Source organism: Xenopus laevis, chromosome 1S (assembly GCF_017654675.1).
Source record: "Xenopus laevis strain J_2021 chromosome 1S, Xenopus_laevis_v10.1, whole genome shotgun sequence".
NCBI classification, from domain to species: domain Eukaryota; kingdom Metazoa; phylum Chordata; class Amphibia; order Anura; family Pipidae; genus Xenopus; species Xenopus laevis.
In genome coordinates, this window is record NC_054372.1 from 9,768,042 (window position 1) to 9,787,592 (window position 19,551).

The following is a 19,551-nucleotide window of genomic DNA, read 5'->3' on the forward strand; positions in this document are numbered from 1 at the left end:
GCGGTGGATACGGATTACGTAAAATATATGAATGCTGCTTGAAAAAAAGTAACTCAAGTGGTTTTTCTAGAGACGATAATATTATCAATATTTAGACAAAATGTGAACAAGCTCACACAGCTAGATGGCGGGTTGAAGAAAACACTGTGCAAATAATGCCTACAAGGTCAACGTATACACTACTACAGCGGTGGATACGGATTACGTAAAATATATTATGGCTGCTTGAAAAAAGTCACTCCGGTGTTTTTTCTGGAGACGGTAATATTATGGATATTTAGACAGAATGTGAACAAGGTCACACAGCTAGATGGCGGGTTGAAGAAAACAGTGTGCAAATAATGCCTACAGGGCAAATAATGCCTAAAAGGTCAACTTATACACTACTACAGCGGTAGTAAAATAAAAAAAAGTAAAATAAAAAAAAATGAATATTAAAAAAAAAAAATTAAAGTTGGTGCTGCTGAACTACTAGGAGCAGCAGATTAGCACACCAGTCCCACTCCCCAACACTGCTAGACTAATAGCACTGGGCTCTTATAGTAGTAGTAGTAGTAGTAGTAAAACAACAAAAAAATAAATAAAAGCAGTCCTTACAAGGACTACTGTTATTGCAGCAGTCAGCAGATGAGATCAGAAGCAGGACAGCTGCCCACTGCAGCTACATACAGAGCACTGCAGTAGAAGGTAGATTACTAGCCAGCAAAGCTACCTAAGCTTAAATGTCCCTCAAACCCCTGCAGACTTCTGTCCCTCCAATAACAGAGCAGTATCAAAACGATTACTAGCCAGCAAACTTTCAACTGTCCCTGAAATCACTAACAGGCAGCAGCTCTCTCCCTACACTATCTCTTCAGCACACACAGGCAGAGTGAAAAAACGCTGCAGGGCTTCGGTTTTTATAGGGAAGGGGAGTGGTCCAGGGGAGAGCTTCCTGATTGGCTGCCATGTACCTGCTGGTCTGGGGTGAGAGGGCAAAAAAAAGCGCCAACAATGGCGAACCCAAAATGGCGAACGTCGCGCGACGTTCGCGAACTTCCGGCGAGCGCGAACACCCGATGTTCGCGCGAACAAGTTCGCCGGCGAACAGTTCGCGACATCTCTAATGGGGGCAGCCATTCAAGCACAGGATACACAGTAGATAATAGATAAGTACTACTATAGTTTATATAATCATGCTGCTGTGTAGCCATGGGAGCAGCCATTCAAGCACAGGATACACAGTAGATAACAGATAAGTACTACTATAGTTTATATAAACAAGCTGCTGTGTAGCCATGGGGGCAGCCATTCAAGTACAGGATACACAGTAGTTAACAGATAAGTACTACTATAGTTTATATAAATGAGCTGCTGTGTAGCCATGGGGGCAGCAATTCAAAGGAGAAAAGGCTCAGGTTACACAGGAGATAACCGTTAATCTCTGTAGAAGATAATGGTGTTATCTGTTATCCACTATTTAACCTCTTTACACCGCAGCTTGTTTATATAAACTATAGTAGTGTTTCTGAAGCAAACACAGCAGTTTTACCAGTGCAGGGCAATATTACATGATCTTTTCATTAGTTTAAAACACTTTCATTTTTTGGTGTTTTTGTTCCTTTAACCAGGTGGTGTCTGAAATTGATAAGCACTTTAGTCCAAGCACAGCTGTCACTTACCTGTAATGTAAGAACAATAGACATATTTACAAGCTATAGCCGCTGTTGAGAAGCTAAGTTTAGGGCTCGTCACTAATTATCCAGCAGAAAATGAGCTTCCCTGGCTGTAATATAAGCTGATGCTACAGGTTTGCTGATTATTAAATTCTGATGCTAATGTACAACATTTCTACCTACTGCTTTTAATTCTCCTTTTAGTGTTATTGAGACTTTGCTTTGGTTTTACTGAGAATCATATGCGGAAATCCCTATATGTGAGCTATTGATTCCATCCTTTATGTTTCTGTAAGGAATACAGTGTTTTGCTGCATTGCATTAATAAATTGGAAGGCTTAGGCAAAATGATCTAAAATCAATGTATTGAGTGTCCGGTGACACATTAAAATTAGAGGATTTTCTGAAAATGCTTTGGGTAGAGAGTAGGGCGTTGTCTTAAGTACTGTCTTATCCTCATTTCTTACCAACCAGGGTTCCTTGCATGATATTATACTCCTGTATCTGTCACCCTGTATGTGTCAGAGAAGGACAAATAGGACCCTATTCGGGAACACAAAGGCAAGGGGATACCACTCACACCAGGCTATGAAAGAGTAACAGCTCTGCACTTCTGATTCTGACTTTAGTAGCAGAATCAGCAGCATAAAGGCAATTATTGAAATTGGAGTAAAGAGCTGACACACCTGCACTCTGCAACTCCTTCATTTTCAAACTACAGGTTTGGGATTCATTATCTGGAAGCCGGTATACAGAAATCTCCAAATTATGGGAAGGCCATCTCCCACAGAGTCATTTTTAAGCAAATAATTATATTTTATAATAAATTATTTCCTTTCTCTCTATAATAATAAAGAAGAATCTTGTGCTTGATTCTAACTAAGATATAATTAATGCTTATTGGAGGTAAAACAGTCCTATTCAGTTTAATGTTTAAATTTCTTTTAGTAGACTTAATTTATGGAGACCCAGATTACAGAAAGTCCCCGTATCCAGAAAACCCCAGGTCCCAAGCATTCTGGATAACAGTTCCCATACCAAAACTGTCAACCTTAAAGGGATACTGTCATGGGAAAAAGTTTTTTTTCCCAAAACGCATTAGTTAATAGTTCTGCTTCAGCAGAATTCTGCACTGAAATCCATCTTTCAAAAGAGCAAACAGATTTTTTTTATATTCAATTTTGAAATCTGACATGGGGCTAGACATATTGTCAATTTCCCAGTTGCCCCCAGTCATGTGACTTGTGCCTGCACTTTAGGATGGAACTACTTTCTGGCAGGCTTTTATTTCTCCTACTTAATGTAACTGAATCAGTCTCAATTGGACTTGGTTTTTACTATTGGGTATTGTTCTAAATCTACCAGGCAGCTGTTATCTTGTGTTAGGGAGCTGCTATCTGGTTACCTTCCCATTGTTCTTTTGTTGGGCTGCTGGGGGGGAGGGATATCACTCCAATTTGTAGTACAGCAGTAAAGAGTGACGGAAGTTTATCATAGGATAAGTCACATGACTGGGGCAGCTGGAAAAGAGACAAAATGTCTAGCGCCATGTCAGATTTCAAAATTGAATATAACAAAATCTGTTTGCTCTTTTGAGAAATGGATTTCAGTGCAGAATTCTGCTGGAGCAGCACTACTAACAGATGCGTTTTGAAAAATGAAAAGTGAAAAAATGAAAGTATCCCTTTAACAGTACAGCAATGGTTAAATAACAGATTGCTGTGCAGACAGTCCATTTCCAAATGAATAATTCGTTACTAGGCAGAAATGATAATAAGTGCTGCTCCCAGTCTCCGCTTTCTTCCATTTGTGGCATGGGGAGGAAATGTTATAATTACTGCAATGAAAAAGAAGTCACGTGCCCCTGCCAGTTAATATAATGTGAGTAACTGAATACACCACATTTTAGGTACAACCACACAGAGTAATCCATAGAACTCATATTCATTTCTTTTATTATTGCCCATAGGAATTGCTGCCCGGAGGGCACCCTCTGAACAATAAGCCCGGAGCATCCACTCCCATGTTAGCCGCAACTAGAGTTTGGGTCCATACAAAGTGACTCTGAGTTGCAGTGATCTCATCTTGCCTATGAATAAACATGCGCTGGCTTTTATTGTCAGATAAATAATGAAATGCTTTGACGTGAGCACGGACAAAGAAATAAGGAGAGAAACAAGATGTTGCACAGCAAGGACACATTCCCACATAGAGGAGAAGCAGTGACAATGAGAGAAAGCCCAGTAATTGTCTCTTGTTGCACTGGGCACTTCATTTGATGGAAAGTGAGAGCTTTTATTGGCTTGAGCTACTGACGAAATGTTCAAGCTCTTTACTGCTCCCTTTTACTGGGCAAAAAGTCAGAAATTTAGTTTGTAATCTATAGACTAAGGGGGTTATTTATCAAAGTCCGAATTTATCTTAATATTTTCTGCTACAAACTCCGATCAAATCCGCTCGGGTTTTTTACGCTTATTTAATTATGACATTTTCCCGAAAATTTGCTTTGCAGGAAAAAAAAATCAGATTTTCACTTTTTTTTGGATTTTTCATCCGATTTTCACGAGTTATTCGGAATTTTCACCCAAAAACTTTGGAGTATTGCACGAAACCCAGCGCACATCAAAAAATCATTGGGACTTCTCCCATTGACTTATATGCAACCTCGACAGGTCTGAGATGCCGGATTTTCTGATTCTGACTTTTCCATCCTTGGGGTTTAATAAATTCAGAAAAATTGGTGTTTTTTTTAAAAGGCCGAATTTATAGAAAAAAAAAATCACACATTTTTTGTGATTTTTGCATTTGGAGTTTAGTAAATAACCCCCTAAGGCCTGCTTATGCACGATTAAATATATGGGGGAAAATTCACAAAAGGGCAAATTTTCACTTCGGAAGGCTCCGCCACACTTTGCACCAATTTGTCAGATAGAGGAGAGATCGAGGTAGTGATAATGAGAGAAAGCTCAGTAATCGTCTCTTGTTGCACTGGGAACTTCATTTGATGGAAAGTGAGAGCTTGAGCTACTGATGAAATGTTCAAGCTCTTTAGTGCTCCCTTATACTGCACTGAGAGAGGGGCAAAAAGTCCGAAATTGACTTTGTGATCCATAGACGAAGGCCCACTTTTATATGATTAGCTATATTGGGGGGAAATTCAGCCTTGGAAGGTTCCAACACACTTTACACCACTTTGTCAGAAGTTAATTTGCAGCACATACACTAATTCATCAAAATGTGAACCTTCACTAACGTTCATTTTTGCCTTGCGAAACTTCATTAACACACTTGCACTATTTAAATGGGTCATATATATGTCTTTATTTGAGATGTTGGTGCAAATGCTTGAAGTGGCCACTTATTATTATTACACATGTCCAAGGAAGCAAAATAAAGACAAAAGTGATCCTCTAATGTCCTAGACATGAGCCCACCCTAAAACTAATGTGGCATGCCCCTCAAATGGTTAATATATCTATCTATCTATCTATCTATCTATCTATCTATCTATCTATCTATCTATCTATCTATCTATCTATCTATCTATCTATATATATATATATACCCCATCTCCATTAGCACTACTGCTATCAGTAACGGCAAGGCCAATGGTGATATCATAGCAGACAGCTGGTAGTTCTGAGGGACAGGGACTGATTCGATGTATAGTTTAGTTATTGGGGCAGATTTACTAAAAGTTGACGTGGCCGTCACTAGCGAAAATTTACCAGAAATCCCATCCACAGGGACATTGCCAATTTACTTACAGGCGTAGAGGCCAATTTGCTAGTAAAAGAGACCGTCGCTTGCGCAGTTTCGTGCCCTATCCCCAGGCTAATTCTCGCTAAACCAGAGGGTTACCCCTTTTGCCAGAGTTTCCTTCACCAGCTTAGACCTGGGGAACTGAGAAGATGAAGCCACATCTTCCTCAATCTTATGTCCGTGACCTCATATCCTGTATGCCGAAAAGTTATTCAAATGTTAAAAAAACACTGGTGTTTTTTCGCATTTTAAAACTTCAAAAGTCCTAACTATTAAAGATTTTTGTGTTAACATTTTTTTCAACCATTTGGAGGTCATGCCACATTTGTTTCAGGGTGGGGTCATGTCTAGGGCATTAGAGGATCTCTTTTGTCTTTATTTTGCTTCCTTGGACATGTGTAATAATAAGTGGCCACTTCAAGCTTTTGCCCAAACATCTCTAATAAAGACGTATATATATGACCTATATGTACCCACCCTATTCAAATTGACCTAAGCGTAAGAGTACTAAAGTACGAAGTTTCACTAGGCAGAAATGAACGTTCGCTAAACTTCGCTATGAAATGCTCGCGCTGATGAATTAACGCTATTGACTATTGAGCCGAACGCTTCACCAGCGTTCGGCTGCTGAGATGCAACTTTGAATTTTAGTGAACTAGTGTAGTGGTAGCGGATTTGTGCCTGGCGAAGTGTGTCGGAGCCTTCACAGGTGAAAATTCACCCTTTAGTAAATTTGCTCCAATATGTTCCTATATTACTGGCATTTTTTAACATACGTTCTTAGCAGTAGTGAATATAGCACACTGACCTTGGTGCTTTTCTGTGCCAAACAACACACAGTGTCCTATTACAGGTGCAGGATCTACAGGATAGAATACTTGAGACCTGAGATTTTTAGATGGGGTGCGGTGGATTTTTGTAATTTGATGCACCTAATTAAAGTACAATTGTACAACCTGGATTTATTCTGGGTCCGGTAATATCAGTTACAAGGCACTGGATTATTACTACTGAAAAACACCTAACAGGGAAAGGAGGGAGAACAATGGAAAAACACAGAAAACACAGACTAGGGGGATAATTTATCAAAATCCAGTATTTTCTGAAAACTACTTCGACCAAATCCGCAAGGGTTTTTTCCCCATATGTATCAATACATTTTCCAGAAAATTTCCTGTGCAGCAAAAAACTCGATACAATTTTGAAAAAAAATACACATTTTTCGGATTTTCTGCCCAAAAATTTGAATTTGTGCCTGAAAACCAAGAAATCTTCAGATTATTGAACAAAAACCAGCACAGATCAGGATATCTTTGGGACTTCTCCCACTGACTTCTACATGAACTTTTTTATGTGCTTTTTTATTCTGACTTTTAATACCCTCGGGGTTTAATAAATTCCGAAAAATTTTAAATTCTGATTTTATAGTAAAAAAAAACCTAAAATTTTTGACGTTTTTGGCATTCGGACTTTAATAAATAACCCCCCTAGGGGTAGGCAGAAGACACTTTAACAGGTACCTGCCCCCCTATTGTTGCACTCTAGGCAGGTACCTCTTTTGGCGACCAATCGCCTCTTCTTCAGGGCGACAATCTCCCAGAACTGCCTTCCGCCTGCTAAAACGAAAAATCGCCTGCGGCAAAGTTTCCTTCTGAGGCAACTTCGAGCGACTTCGGAAATCGAAGCGCAGGGAGTGCCATTGCACTGGCGTTTTCTCGTTATAGCAGGCGAAAGGCAGGAGGAAGGCAGTTCAAGGAGATTGTTGCCCCGAAGAAGAGGCGATTAGTCGCCAGGCGACTAAATCTCCCCGAATCTGCCCGTGTGCTAAAGCCCTTAACCAATTTAGTAGGATTTCTTTTAGACATGTAACAAGTCTTCAGTGTCCTTTATGCAGAACATATCCCAAGCTCCCCACGCTCAGGATAAATTTAGCAGTCTGTTCACTATACTGTTTAATCATGCATTCTCTGTGATATCTGATTGGCTGGCCCAGAATGATATTCACACTGTATCTCACAGCATATGTTTTTTAGTTGACGGGGGAGATGCAGATCAAAGAACGGAAATGAAAGAATGAGATGAAAATGCAGTAGGGGGTTATTTTTTATGCAATCCCTGCTACCTTATTATAATCAGTTTGGGTGACACTAATAATAAACTATTGCAATTTTATCCTAATGTCACCATGTTGATTTGCTACCTTCTCCTCTTTGCATCCCTATTAAGACAGGTCTCACCAGGCCAACCAGTGCCCAATTCAGGGTAAGATTATTTGCCAATCCTATGGCTTACACTTCTGTGTAGCACAACAGTTCCCTCATTGTGTGTCTGAAAATAAAGCTGTGTACTGTTGAACTTCACCACTCTTAGGGGCAGATTTATCAAGGTTCGAATTTCGAAGTTAAAAATACTTTGAAATCCGACCATCGAATTGGAATACTTTGACTTCGAATATCGAAGTAGAAGTTTTTTTTCATCGAATTTGGGTATCCTGAGGTCGAAGTAGAATCGTTCGATCAAACGATTAAATCCACGTGTCAATTGAAGTACAATGTGCCTCAGGCACTTAATTATAGTGAATAGCTTGAGGTTCTACCCCATGGATCATTCAGCCAATTCCAACCCCTTCACCCTCATAGGACACCCTCCCGATCCGTAATACCCTTCTGGTCCCTATCAGTCGTCCTGCCTAATTGTAAGCTAAAATTGCGCCTGACGCGCGTTTCACCCACCAGTTGCGGCCTTGCCTGAGGCATATTGTACTCCAATTGACACTACCACATGGACTTGACAGCGTGGTTTGGCAGCCATTTGTAAATTGACTTTTCTGCATCTTACTCAAGGCCTTTGTTACTAATCTCCTTGACGTGGCCAGCTTCTCACATTATGGGAGGGATCTCTGAATGGGTGAAGGGGTTGGTGTTGTGAAGGGTACTCTCCGAGTGGGTAGCGCATTTTGGTTGTAGTCAAGATACCCAATACCCATTGGGACCAAGCAATTACCACTGGTTACATTGGTGCTTAGCACTACTTTCTATAACCCTCTCTTTACCTGGTCAATCAGCCTCCTGCTTCTAACTGACCTTTTAATGTTGCTGTTTGGAAATCTATTTTAACAATTCAATAAAGGCTATGTTTTATATTAACACTTCAAATTAGTTTCGGTGCTTACGTATGGGCAGGTGCAGTTATATGGGCCACTTCTTTCATTTTCTTTTCTCTTTGAATATATATATATATATATATATATTACTATCTGACCCTGCCCACCATACACTGTGTTTGATGGTTGGTGCTCCCCAACACCCCAGATTTTATTAATAAATTTCGATTGGTCAAATTTCGAATTTATGGGAGTTTTACAAAACTAACATGAATTCGAAATTCGACCCTTGATAAATGTGCCTCTAAATGTTGGATCACACTGGGCAGAGGAACTTTGCCTTAAAGGAAATGTTTTCTTTCATTGTCTATTGAAAGTAACACTCCCCCAAACTCCAATCATTCCACAGTAACATTGTGGCATTTTAGAATTAGGGTTAGCTAGTGTTCCAAACTAGATTCCTGCAGTGGGTTGGGTAACTGGGGGTTACCCGCAAAAAAAGCAGGTACCCTGCGGAATGAGGGTAGGATTTTCAAGTGCGGGTATAGATGTGCGTCTGCGGGTTGGGGGATCTAATTTCATATCTTATCTTGTCTATATTTTAGTCCTTTTAAAATTTTACAAAATGTGTTTCTGTCCTGCCCACTTTTGATGATGTCACTTCCAGTTTGCAGCAACATCACTTCCTGTTTGACAGCGGTCAGCGGGTTGCAGGTCGGATTGCGTATAAGGCAGTTGCAGGTCTGGGTTGGGTAGCGGATCAAAGTGGGTAAATATGCGGATTGCGGTTCGAGTCGTGAGTTCGGGTTGAGTCCGGGTCTTAGAAATTGGTTCTGCGCAGGACTAGCCTTATGTTGTGATAAATTTGTCTTAACTGTTTGTTCACAGGACCAATTGGATGTGTAATTACCATTTGGATTATTTGATTTTATTATCTTGGATTTGGATTACCATGGATTTTTCCTTCTTCTTCTTTTGGAAGGGATTTATCATTTTCAATGGTCTAAATTGTTATTTATTTCATCCTATAAGTTTTTTGGGACCTGTTGTCCAGAATGCTTGAGACCTGGGGTTTTCCAGATAATGGATTTTTCCATAATTTGGATCTTCTTACCTTAATCTACTAGAAAATCGTGTAAACATTAAATAAACCCAATAGGCTGGTTTTGCTTCCAATAAGGATTAATTTTATCTTAAGGTGGTAGTAACAGGCGGTCGGATCGCGGACCTAACGAATAGTAATGAGGGGTCGGATCGTCCCATCCGATCGGGCCCTTGGGCCCAACGATCGGATCCTAACGAATAGTAATGGACGGTCGGATCGTGGACCTAACGAATAGTAATGAGGGGTCGGATCGTCCCATCCGATCGGTGAAGCCCGTCGGGGGGCCCCATACATGGGCCAATAAGCTGCCGACACGGTCTGTCGGCAGCTATTATCGGCCCATGTATGGCCACCTTTAGTTGGGATCAAGTACAAGCTACTGTTTTATTATTACAGAGAAAAAGGAAATCATTTTTAAAAATCTAGATTATTTGGATAAAATGGAGTCTATGGGATATGGATTTTCTGTAATTCGGCGCTTTCTGGATAATGGGTTTCCGGATAACCGATCCCATACCTGTATATTGGATGGTAATCACTAATTACTGCATTGTAGTCTAATTGCTTTGGGTTTAAATTTCTCACAGTGACTTGTATGTCTGACGAAGGGGCGTGCCCCATTACACTTTAATATATACTAAGAGGTTTCCCCTATTGCATCGTGTTCTGTGTGCCAGTAATTTTGCGAATTTCGAATATCGAAATTTATCATGTATTGTGTCATTAAAACTTCGACCATTCGCCATCTAAAACCTGCCGAATTGCTGTTTTAGCCTATGGGGGACCTCCTAGAACCTATTTGGAGTCAATTGGTGGACTCGTATGATTCGAATTCAAACGAATACGGACTATTCACCTGCAAAAAAAACGTCATTTTTTAAAAAAAATTATATTTCAGTTGGTCTGTTTGAATTCGAATTTCAACGTTTTTTCAATTCGAAATTCGACCGTTGATTAATCTGCCCCTTAATGTTGGCTCATACAGGGCAGAGGAACGTTGTCTTATAGGAAATGATTTATTTTATTATCTCTTTGTATATTTTAAATAACTCTCCCCCAAACGCTAATCATTCCACAGTAAGTAGCTATAATATCCAATACAGTATACTGAGATACAGTATACAATGAATTGTTTTCCCAGTGGAATCAGCTGGCTCTTTGCTTTTTCTTTTTACAGGCTGATATTTGGTACTCTGTATCCTGCATACTATTCATACAAGGCTGTGAAGTCAAAGGATATTAAAGAATATGTAAGTAGTCCACTTATTACTTTATTTTCCTCCATATGAATATTGTAGCAGTTGGAAAGGTCAGAGAGGTTTCTGTAAATGGACGTACCTTGCCTGAGAGAGTTTGGAACCACAAGGATGATAGTATCAACTGTCCACTCTGAGCTACAGCTGCCTTGCAGGGCCCTATGCTCAGACTGGATGAGGCTGGTGGGCAAATAGGCATCATATACTGTATATATATGGGATAACATGAACATTAATGAATATCACATTGACTCTCTTCCAACACAATTGCTCATCCCTATTCATTCGTAGATTATAAGCCATTAATCATTCCTTATATTCCACAAACAAGGCGAATGCATGGACATAGCAGTTTAAGTTTAGCTTTTTTGTGGCAGTTGAGCAATTATTGCATATGGTTTTCTGAAGGAATTTGTGTAGAATTTGTAGAGGCCTAAATAAGAGTGAGTGCCCTACGTCCTGCATTATGTAGGGTTGCCTCTTTTCTGGAAGAACCTGAAAGCCTTCCTATCTCTGTTAGTTTTCTTCCACATTCATAACAAGAATATGGAAGAAAACATGGCATAAAGCATCATTTTTACAAGACACTCGTACAACAGTAGGCAGCTGGCAACCCTATGCACATCATAGAGTATCAGGTTGATAAATTGCAGTTGTAGGGGAGAAAGATGGACACTGTAGGGTAGGAAAGTAACAGTCATTTGATATCAGTGAGCCCAACCTACAGCCCTTCAGATCATGTGCTGTACCTCAACAACTGATAATAAAATGACTTATAATAATAAGGGGGGCTGCAAATTCTGTTTAGCCCCATACCCTCCAACAGCTAAAAACATCCGGCATCCACTTTACTGAAGATCATGTTTTCTAAAATCTATTTAATGTGGGGGGGGGGCATCTAAACAGAATCCCAGCATGAAGATAAAACCAGCAAAGTAATATACATAGACATCAATAATCAAGGCCAGACAGGCCTACAGGCCATGGATGCAGAAGAAGACCCCCTAATATGTTCAGATGGATCATGTTCATGGCTGGAGCTAAGAGTGACAATTCTTTGAAGCTCCAGTTATTTTGATTATCAGTTCATCTCTCAGCAGATGGGCATCTTGGTTGCATGGTTTAAAACTTTGCTTTAGACAAAGTAAAGATGAGACTTTGCCTCTACACAGTTATGGATTTCTCTTTATGAATGTATGTTTGCTGGTATGAATGCAGAGGCATCTACGTGATGATAGAAAGCAAAATATTACAGGTATGGGATCTATTATCTGGAAACCCATTATCCAGAAAGCTCCAAATGACAGACAGACTGTCTCCCATAGACTCCATTATAATCAAATTATCCCAGTTGAAAAAAAAATTCCTTTAATAATAAAACAGCACTTTGATCCCAACTAAAATATAATTAATCATTATTGGAAGCAAACCCAGCTTATTGGGTTTATTTAATGTTTACATTACATTTTCTAGCAGACTTAAGGTAACTTTTTATTCAGCCACTCATTAGATTGGAATTTTTGGGGTCTCCCTTACTAGCCACTAGGTGATTATTTGCAAGACAGCAATTTTATGCTGGAGAGAGTTAATAAAAAGTCATATAGGAAAACTGCAAAAGAAGATCAATTGGAGAACAGGTGCCAGTTATCTCCTAATATAATCACCTACATCATACTATGTTAAGGAGAGTAATTCCAATACTCCCATTATACCCTCAGGGGTGCACTGTCTTTATATTTAGGTGCAATGGAAGAGGCTGGTATCACATTGATTCCATACTGGAAAGGGCACATAATACTTTTCCCTCCCAAAATGTCTTTTTTGTTGGGGCAGTGTTGGGTGGTGAGAGCAGTATCTCAGCCAGGTCAGTTTTTTCCTTTCTTTTCCCAGGTGAAATGGATGATGTACTGGATCATATTTGCACTCTTTATGACAGTAGAAACATTCACAGACCTTTTCCTATGTTGGTAAGTTATTTATTGGACCCGCCCAACAGGAACTGGTTCCATTTAAATATCTCCCTTGGTTCTAGTTGCTTTCTCATCTTCCATCTTATTCTTCGTAGTTCTTCTTTCTTTCTTCTTCTTCTCAGCTGGTTTCTTCAGCTATTATTCACATTCACCTGCTTCTGACTGTGTGGCAGAAGGTTTGTTTTGTTCAATATATCCCTGCTTTAAGGTTAATGTCATAATTTGCATTTTGTCCAAGTTTTCCCAGAAGAAGCACAGAGAATTGCCATGGATCATTTCCCATAATAATAAAGTTAGTATGGGACTTGGGAGTGTTTTCAAGTTATGTCCTGCTCAAGGAAACTGCTAGTGATTAATCTAAAAGCTGTCCCATGACAGATCTTTAAGGTGGTTTTTTGGAAGAGTCACAAAACAAAATCTGGTAGACCAATGACAATCACTGGTACCTCTATGGCAGTGATCCCCAACCAGTGGCTCATGAGTAACATGTTGCTCTCTGACCTCTTAAATGTTGCTTCCAGTAGCCTCAATGCAAGTGCTTCTCTTTGAATTCCTGTCTTGAAGGCACGTTTTAGGTATATAAAACCATGTTTACTGCCAAGTAGAGCCTTCTGTAGACAGACAGTCCACATAGGAGCTACCAATAGCCCGTCACCATCCATATTTGGCATTCCCAGAAACTTTTAGCTTGCTTATGTTGCTCTCCAACTTTTTATTACATTTGAATGTGGCTCACTGGTTAAAAAAGGGTATTCTATGGGATGTTGTTAACTGATCTAGAAATGCAGGCCTAATAATTATACCACCTGACTGTTGACCTGAAAGTAGTAATCTTAAAAGACGAGTTAACCTTTACCAACTGTATTTAAGTTTTATTATGTTACAGACTGAAGTAATATAAAGAACCTCAGTTTGTCTAAAACATTTTATGTAGGTTTTTATACTTGCCCCATTTAGTTACTTTGGTCAGTGACCCTGTTAATGAGAAACAAGCTGCCCATCTTTCCTAGAAAGTATCTTGAAGGTCAGAAGTGCCCATACTTTACTAATGCGAGGTCTACCTTTAGTGATGTTGTCCCATTATGATCTACATCCATAAAAGCATTGTTAGCATTCTGTTCCATGGAAAATATTACCTTAACATACCGTATATACCCGAGTATAAGCCGAGTTTTTCAGCATCCAAAATGTGCTGAAAAAGTCTACCTCGGCTTATACTCTGGTCAGCGGGCAGTAGCCGAGATTGCAGTCACTTTTAATCATTCCTATACCAACAGTTCACTTGGGGAGAGACTGCAATATCCCACAATGCCCTCTGTTGGTTTTATGAAAGAATAACAGTGCGCCCTCTGTTGGTTATATCAAAGAATAACAGTGACTGCAATATCACACAGCGCCATCTGTTGGTTGTATCAAAGAATAACAGTGACTGCAATATCACACAGCGCCATCTGTTGGTTATATCAAAGAATAACAGTGACTGCAATATCACACAGCGCCATCTGTTGGTTATATCAAAGAATAACAGTAACTGCAATATCACACAGCACCATCTGTTGGTTGTATCAAAGAATAACAGTGACTGCAATATCACACAGCGCCATCTGTTGGTTATATCAAAGAATAACAGTAACTGCAATATCACACAGCGCCATCTGTTGGTTGAATAAAGGATTAACAGTGATGGCAATATCACACAGCGCCATCTGTTGGTTATACAAAAGATCAGTGATGGTTTTATGACACACAGCACTCTCTGCACAATTCTCTGTCACCATCAACTTTGCAAAGAAGTCCGGTCGATCGCTGGGGGAGTCTCTTTGGCGGAAGGTGCGCTGCTGGGAGACAGGGCTGTAGTTGTGTCTAGGCTTATACTAGAGTCAATAAGTTTTACCAGTTTTCTTAGGTAAAATTAGGTACCTCGGCTTATACTCGGATCGGCTTATACTCGAGTATATACGGTAATAAATATCTGAAAGAAAAGCTTGAAACAGAAGGATAATTTAGTCAAGCTGTTTGTTGACAGTGTTTTGAGATCTACTGATCACCAGCTAAAGGTCTACTGGTAGATCCCAATCTACCTTTTGGCCACCCCTGCTGTAGGTAATACCATGCTGAATTTCTGAACCTTGTATATTTGCAGGTTTCCATTCTATTATGAGCTTAAAATTGCCTTTGTAGCCTGGTTGCTGTCGCCGTACACAAAGGGGTCCAGTCTCCTCTATCGGAAGTTTGTTCATCCAACACTGTCATCTAAAGAAAAGGTACGTTTCTATCTAGATAATATGTCAGAACCAGGAACTTGGTTCCTTTGGTGGATATGCCTGAACAGGACCCCCTTTCTACATATTCATTTTCTCTCTCCACTCTAGGACATCGATGACTGTCTCTTGCAGGCCAAAGATCGCAGTTACGATGCACTGGTTCATTTTGGCAAGCGAGGTCTCAACGTGGCCGCCTCTGCTGCAGTAACGGCTGCTTCCAAGGTAATCCCCCACCAAGAGACATTTAGCTTTGTATGAACTCACAGGTCTTTATATAACCACAAATAATATGGATCTGTCATGTTATAACACACTAGGGGGCTGATTCACTAAGGGTCGAATATCGAGGGTTAATTAACCCTTGATATTCGACTAGGAATTAAAATCCTTTGACTTCTAATATCGAAGTCGAAGGATTTAGCGCAAATACTGCGATCGTACGATCGAAGGATTATTCCTTCGATCGAACGATTAAATCCTTCGAATCGAACGATTCGAAGGATTTAAATCCAACGATCGAAGGAATATCCTTCGATCAAAAAAACTTAGGAAAGCCTATGGGGACCTTCCCCATAGGCTAACATTGACTACGGTAGCTTTTAGCTGCCGAAGTAGGGGGTCGAAGTTTTTTTTTAAAGAGACAGTACTTCGACTATCGAATGGTCGAATAGTCGAACGAATAGTCCTTTGATTCGAAGTCGTAGTCGAAGGTCGAAGTAGCCCATTCGATGGTCGAAGTAGCCCAAAAAATACTTCGAAATTCGAAGTTTTTTTACTTCGAATCCTTCACTCGAATTTAGTGAATCGGCCCCCAAGGGTCATTTATCAGCACTGGGCAAATTTGCCCAGTGTTGATAAATCAGCCCCAGTGTTCTCAGAACAGACATTGAGACACATGGACTAAATGGAAAAAAAAAACATTATTATGGCATGCAAGCACTTGTTGTTTTTGGGAGACTTGCTCAGCGTATTGGGAATTTGTGACTTTTTTGTGCAACAGAAGCTTGTTAACAGATTGCTGCCAGACAACTTTCCTGGCTATATAATTATGTATACAATATAATATATTTTTTTGTGTTGTGCCATATAGGCATAAATAAACCTTGTAGTGCCTAGATATACAGTACAAATTACTACCCTTGTATTCGCTACCAAATTTGATTCAAATTATACTCTGTTACTAAAGTTGGGGGGTCGCCGACTCTTTAACTGTTCTAAATTGATACAATTAGTTGATGCATTTGTTAACTTTGTCCCTGCTGAGTAGTGCTCTTAGTAAAGTTAAAGTCATCGGACTAAAACGATTTAGTATGTGATTTCACAGCTGACAAAAGGATCTCACAGCAGAATGTGACACACTGATATAGCAATACAGATTCAAGGATTTTATATACTGTGCAGATTCAATATATTCAATATATGCGTGTGTGTGTATATATTCAATATGTGTGTGTGTGAAACAGGTCAGGTTTGGGGGCCATAAAATGATTTGCTGTGTTCCAATACCCTCTAATTATATAGCTGGTGATATTCCAGCTCTTATTATACGTAAAACAAATTTGATACAGGAACTTATGGAACTAGGACAGAAATTTGGACTTCAGAGGAGAAGGAAATAACAGGCCTCCTAATGGCTAAAAGAAAAGATTTGTTTTTTCCCTCTCCAGGGACAAGGTGCTCTCTCAGAAAGACTCAGGAGCTTCAGTATGCAGGATCTTTCATCAATTCGCGGGGATGCCCCTTCTCAGTCTGCAGCCCCTGTACGGACAACTAGTAAAACAGCAAAGCCAAAGCTCGCCCGGAGCGTAACACAACCCCCTGAACCTTCAGGTTTGTGCAGCAGTGATTTGGTTTTGCCTTGTCCTCATTGTCACTTTTATACCCATCTTTTGTTTTTTTAAGAGATTTGTGTTGAATCTTTGTATTGCATTTCATTGTTGCACAAAGCCATATAGCAGATTTATATTGGCTATAAATCCAGGGGAAAGATTGGACAGGTTATAGAGTTTCTGGGCTGCAGTTCCGTAATACTGCGCAAACCTGACCTGTCTTTTTTAGTCTTCCCTACTATATTCCAGTTATTCTTCAGAAAGCTAGACCAGTGGCGTAACTATAGAGGAAACAGACCCCGTAGTAACAGGGGGGCCTGGGGAACAGGAGCCCAAACTGTGGGGTCTGCATCCTCTGTAGCTAATACGAAAACAACCTCCTCCCCAGCCGCTCTCTTACTGGCGAGGAAGGGGACGCAAGCCGGGTGGGTCGTGGGCAGAGTCAGGGCGGGTCGTGGGCAGGGCAGAGACTGGACATGTGCAGGAGGATGGGGATCAGAGTGCACCAGGCCCCTCTGAAAGTTTTTACACACTCTAGTTACGCTACTGAGCTACATGCTGATTATTTGCAAGGGGTTTCATCTAATGTTACTGTAATATTAACTTTTTCATGATTTCCAATACGTAACTCAGATAGAATTAATTGTGTAGCATCTGAATTCATGAAATATAAAGTGAAGGTAAGGCATTTCAGGGTAGAAGTCGGGCGTTCCATACAGAATAAATCTTTGTCACTAGTGGTTCTGACCAGGCCCAGATTCTCAGCAACTTATGGAGGTTTTCATACAACACACACACAGATACACATCAGCCAATAATTACCCCTATTATCATGCCAAGACAGATGAAGTGGATCTGGTCCTGATTTCAAGTGTGCAATGCTCCTAGTTGCAGTATGGGACAGAAAGTCTAATTACCTTGCTACACTACTAGGGATGTAGCGAACGTCGGAAAAAATGTTCGCGAACTTCCGGGCAAAAATGCGAACGGTTCGCGAACGTCGCGAACCCCATAGACTTCAATGGGAAGGCGAATTTTAAAAGCTAGAAAAGACATTTCTGGCCAGAAAAATGATTTTAAAGTTGTTTAAAGGGTGCAACGACCTGGACAGTGGCATGCCAGAGGGGGATCAAGGGCAAAAATGTTTCTGAAAAATACATTGTTGACACAGCGCTGCGTTTTGTGCTGTAAAGGGCAGAAATCACACTACGTCACTCAGGTGATGTTTCTGGACACGGAATGTGAAAAAGCTCACACAGCTAGGTGGCACTTGGTTAAAGACTGGGCAAACAATGCCTGCAAGGTCAACGTATACACTACAGCAGTGGATACTGAATATATTATTGCTGCTTGAAAAACGTCACTCGGGTGGTGGTTCTGGAGACGGTATTATTATTGATATTTAGACAGAATGTGAAAAAGCTCACACAGCTAGGTGGCAGTTGTTTGAAAATGAAGAACACACTGGGCAAACAAATTGAAACAATGCCTGCAAGGTCAACGTATACACTACAGCAGTGGATACGGAATATATTATTGCTGCTTGAAAAACGTCACTCAGGTGGTGTTTCTGGAGATGGTATTATTATTGATATTTAGACAGAATGTGAACAAGCTCACACAGCTAGGTGGCAGTTGTTTGAAGAACACACTGGGCAAATAATGCCTGCAAGTGCACTACTATTGGTGCACTACTATGAAGAACAGCAAACAGCACTGGACACGTTAAAGAACAGTAAGATAAGTAAAATAAAATGTATATTAAAAAAAAAATTACTCTGGTTGGTGCTGAACTACTAGGAGCAGCACACCAGTCCCACTCCCCAACACAGCTAGACTAATAGCACTGGGCTCTTATAGTAGCAAAGTAAAAAAACAAAAAAGAAAATAAAAGCAGTCCTTACAAGGACTATTGGGTTACAGGCAGCAGTCAGCAGATGAGAGATCAGCAGCAGTGCCCACAGCAGCTACATACAGAGCACTGCAGTAGAAGGTAGATTACTAGCCAGCAAAGCTACCTAACCTAAAATGTCCCTCAAATCCCTGCAGAGTTCTGTCCCTACAATACAGAGCAGTATCAAGTAGATTACTAGCCAGCAAAGTTACTATCAACTGTCCCTCAAATCACTAACAGCTCTCTCCCTACACTAGCTCTTCCAAGCACACACAGGCAGAATGAAAAAACGCTGCAGGGCTTCAGTTTATATATGGAAGGGGAGTGGTCCAGGGGGTGTGGGGGTGGTCCAGGAGGGAGAGCTTCCTGATTGGCTGCCATGTATCTGCTGGTCTGGGGTGAGAGGGCAAAAATAAGCGCCAGCTAAGGCGAACCCAAATTGGCGAACTTCGCGCGACGTTCGCGAACATTCGGCGGACGCGAACACCCGATGTTCGCGCGAACTAGTTCGCGGGCGAACAGTCCGCGACATCCCTATACACTACTCCACCTTTTATTACTCGGCGCACTGGAGCGGGGTCTTATTGGGGAGTGTTGGTGGAGCAGCTTGGGAGGTTGAGGCTTTGGGAATACTGTGATATATACAGTGCATCACTTTCCTTGTGCTTAATTCTCCAGGCCAGGAGTCAAATGCCGCTGTCACTATATAGAAG

General features: G+C 40.6%; 1 protein-coding gene across 2 annotated transcripts in view; it reads left to right on the plus strand.

Annotated features, from left to right (window-relative positions):
* The window catches only part of reep1.S (receptor accessory protein 1 S homeolog), a 57,872-nt gene that overhangs the window by 12,242 nt on the left and 26,079 nt on the right, over positions 1 to 19,551 (plus strand). For both annotated transcript variants that reach the window (XM_018242997.2, XM_041579369.1), the window contains exons 2-6: positions 10,803 to 10,875; positions 12,772 to 12,848; positions 14,995 to 15,115; positions 15,224 to 15,337; positions 16,783 to 16,945. In XM_018242997.2, coding sequence (XP_018098486.1) covers positions 10,803 to 10,875; positions 12,772 to 12,848; positions 14,995 to 15,115; positions 15,224 to 15,337; positions 16,783 to 16,945 — 548 coding nt within the window. The remainder of the gene's footprint in view (positions 1 to 10,802; positions 10,876 to 12,771; positions 12,849 to 14,994; positions 15,116 to 15,223; positions 15,338 to 16,782; positions 16,946 to 19,551) is intronic.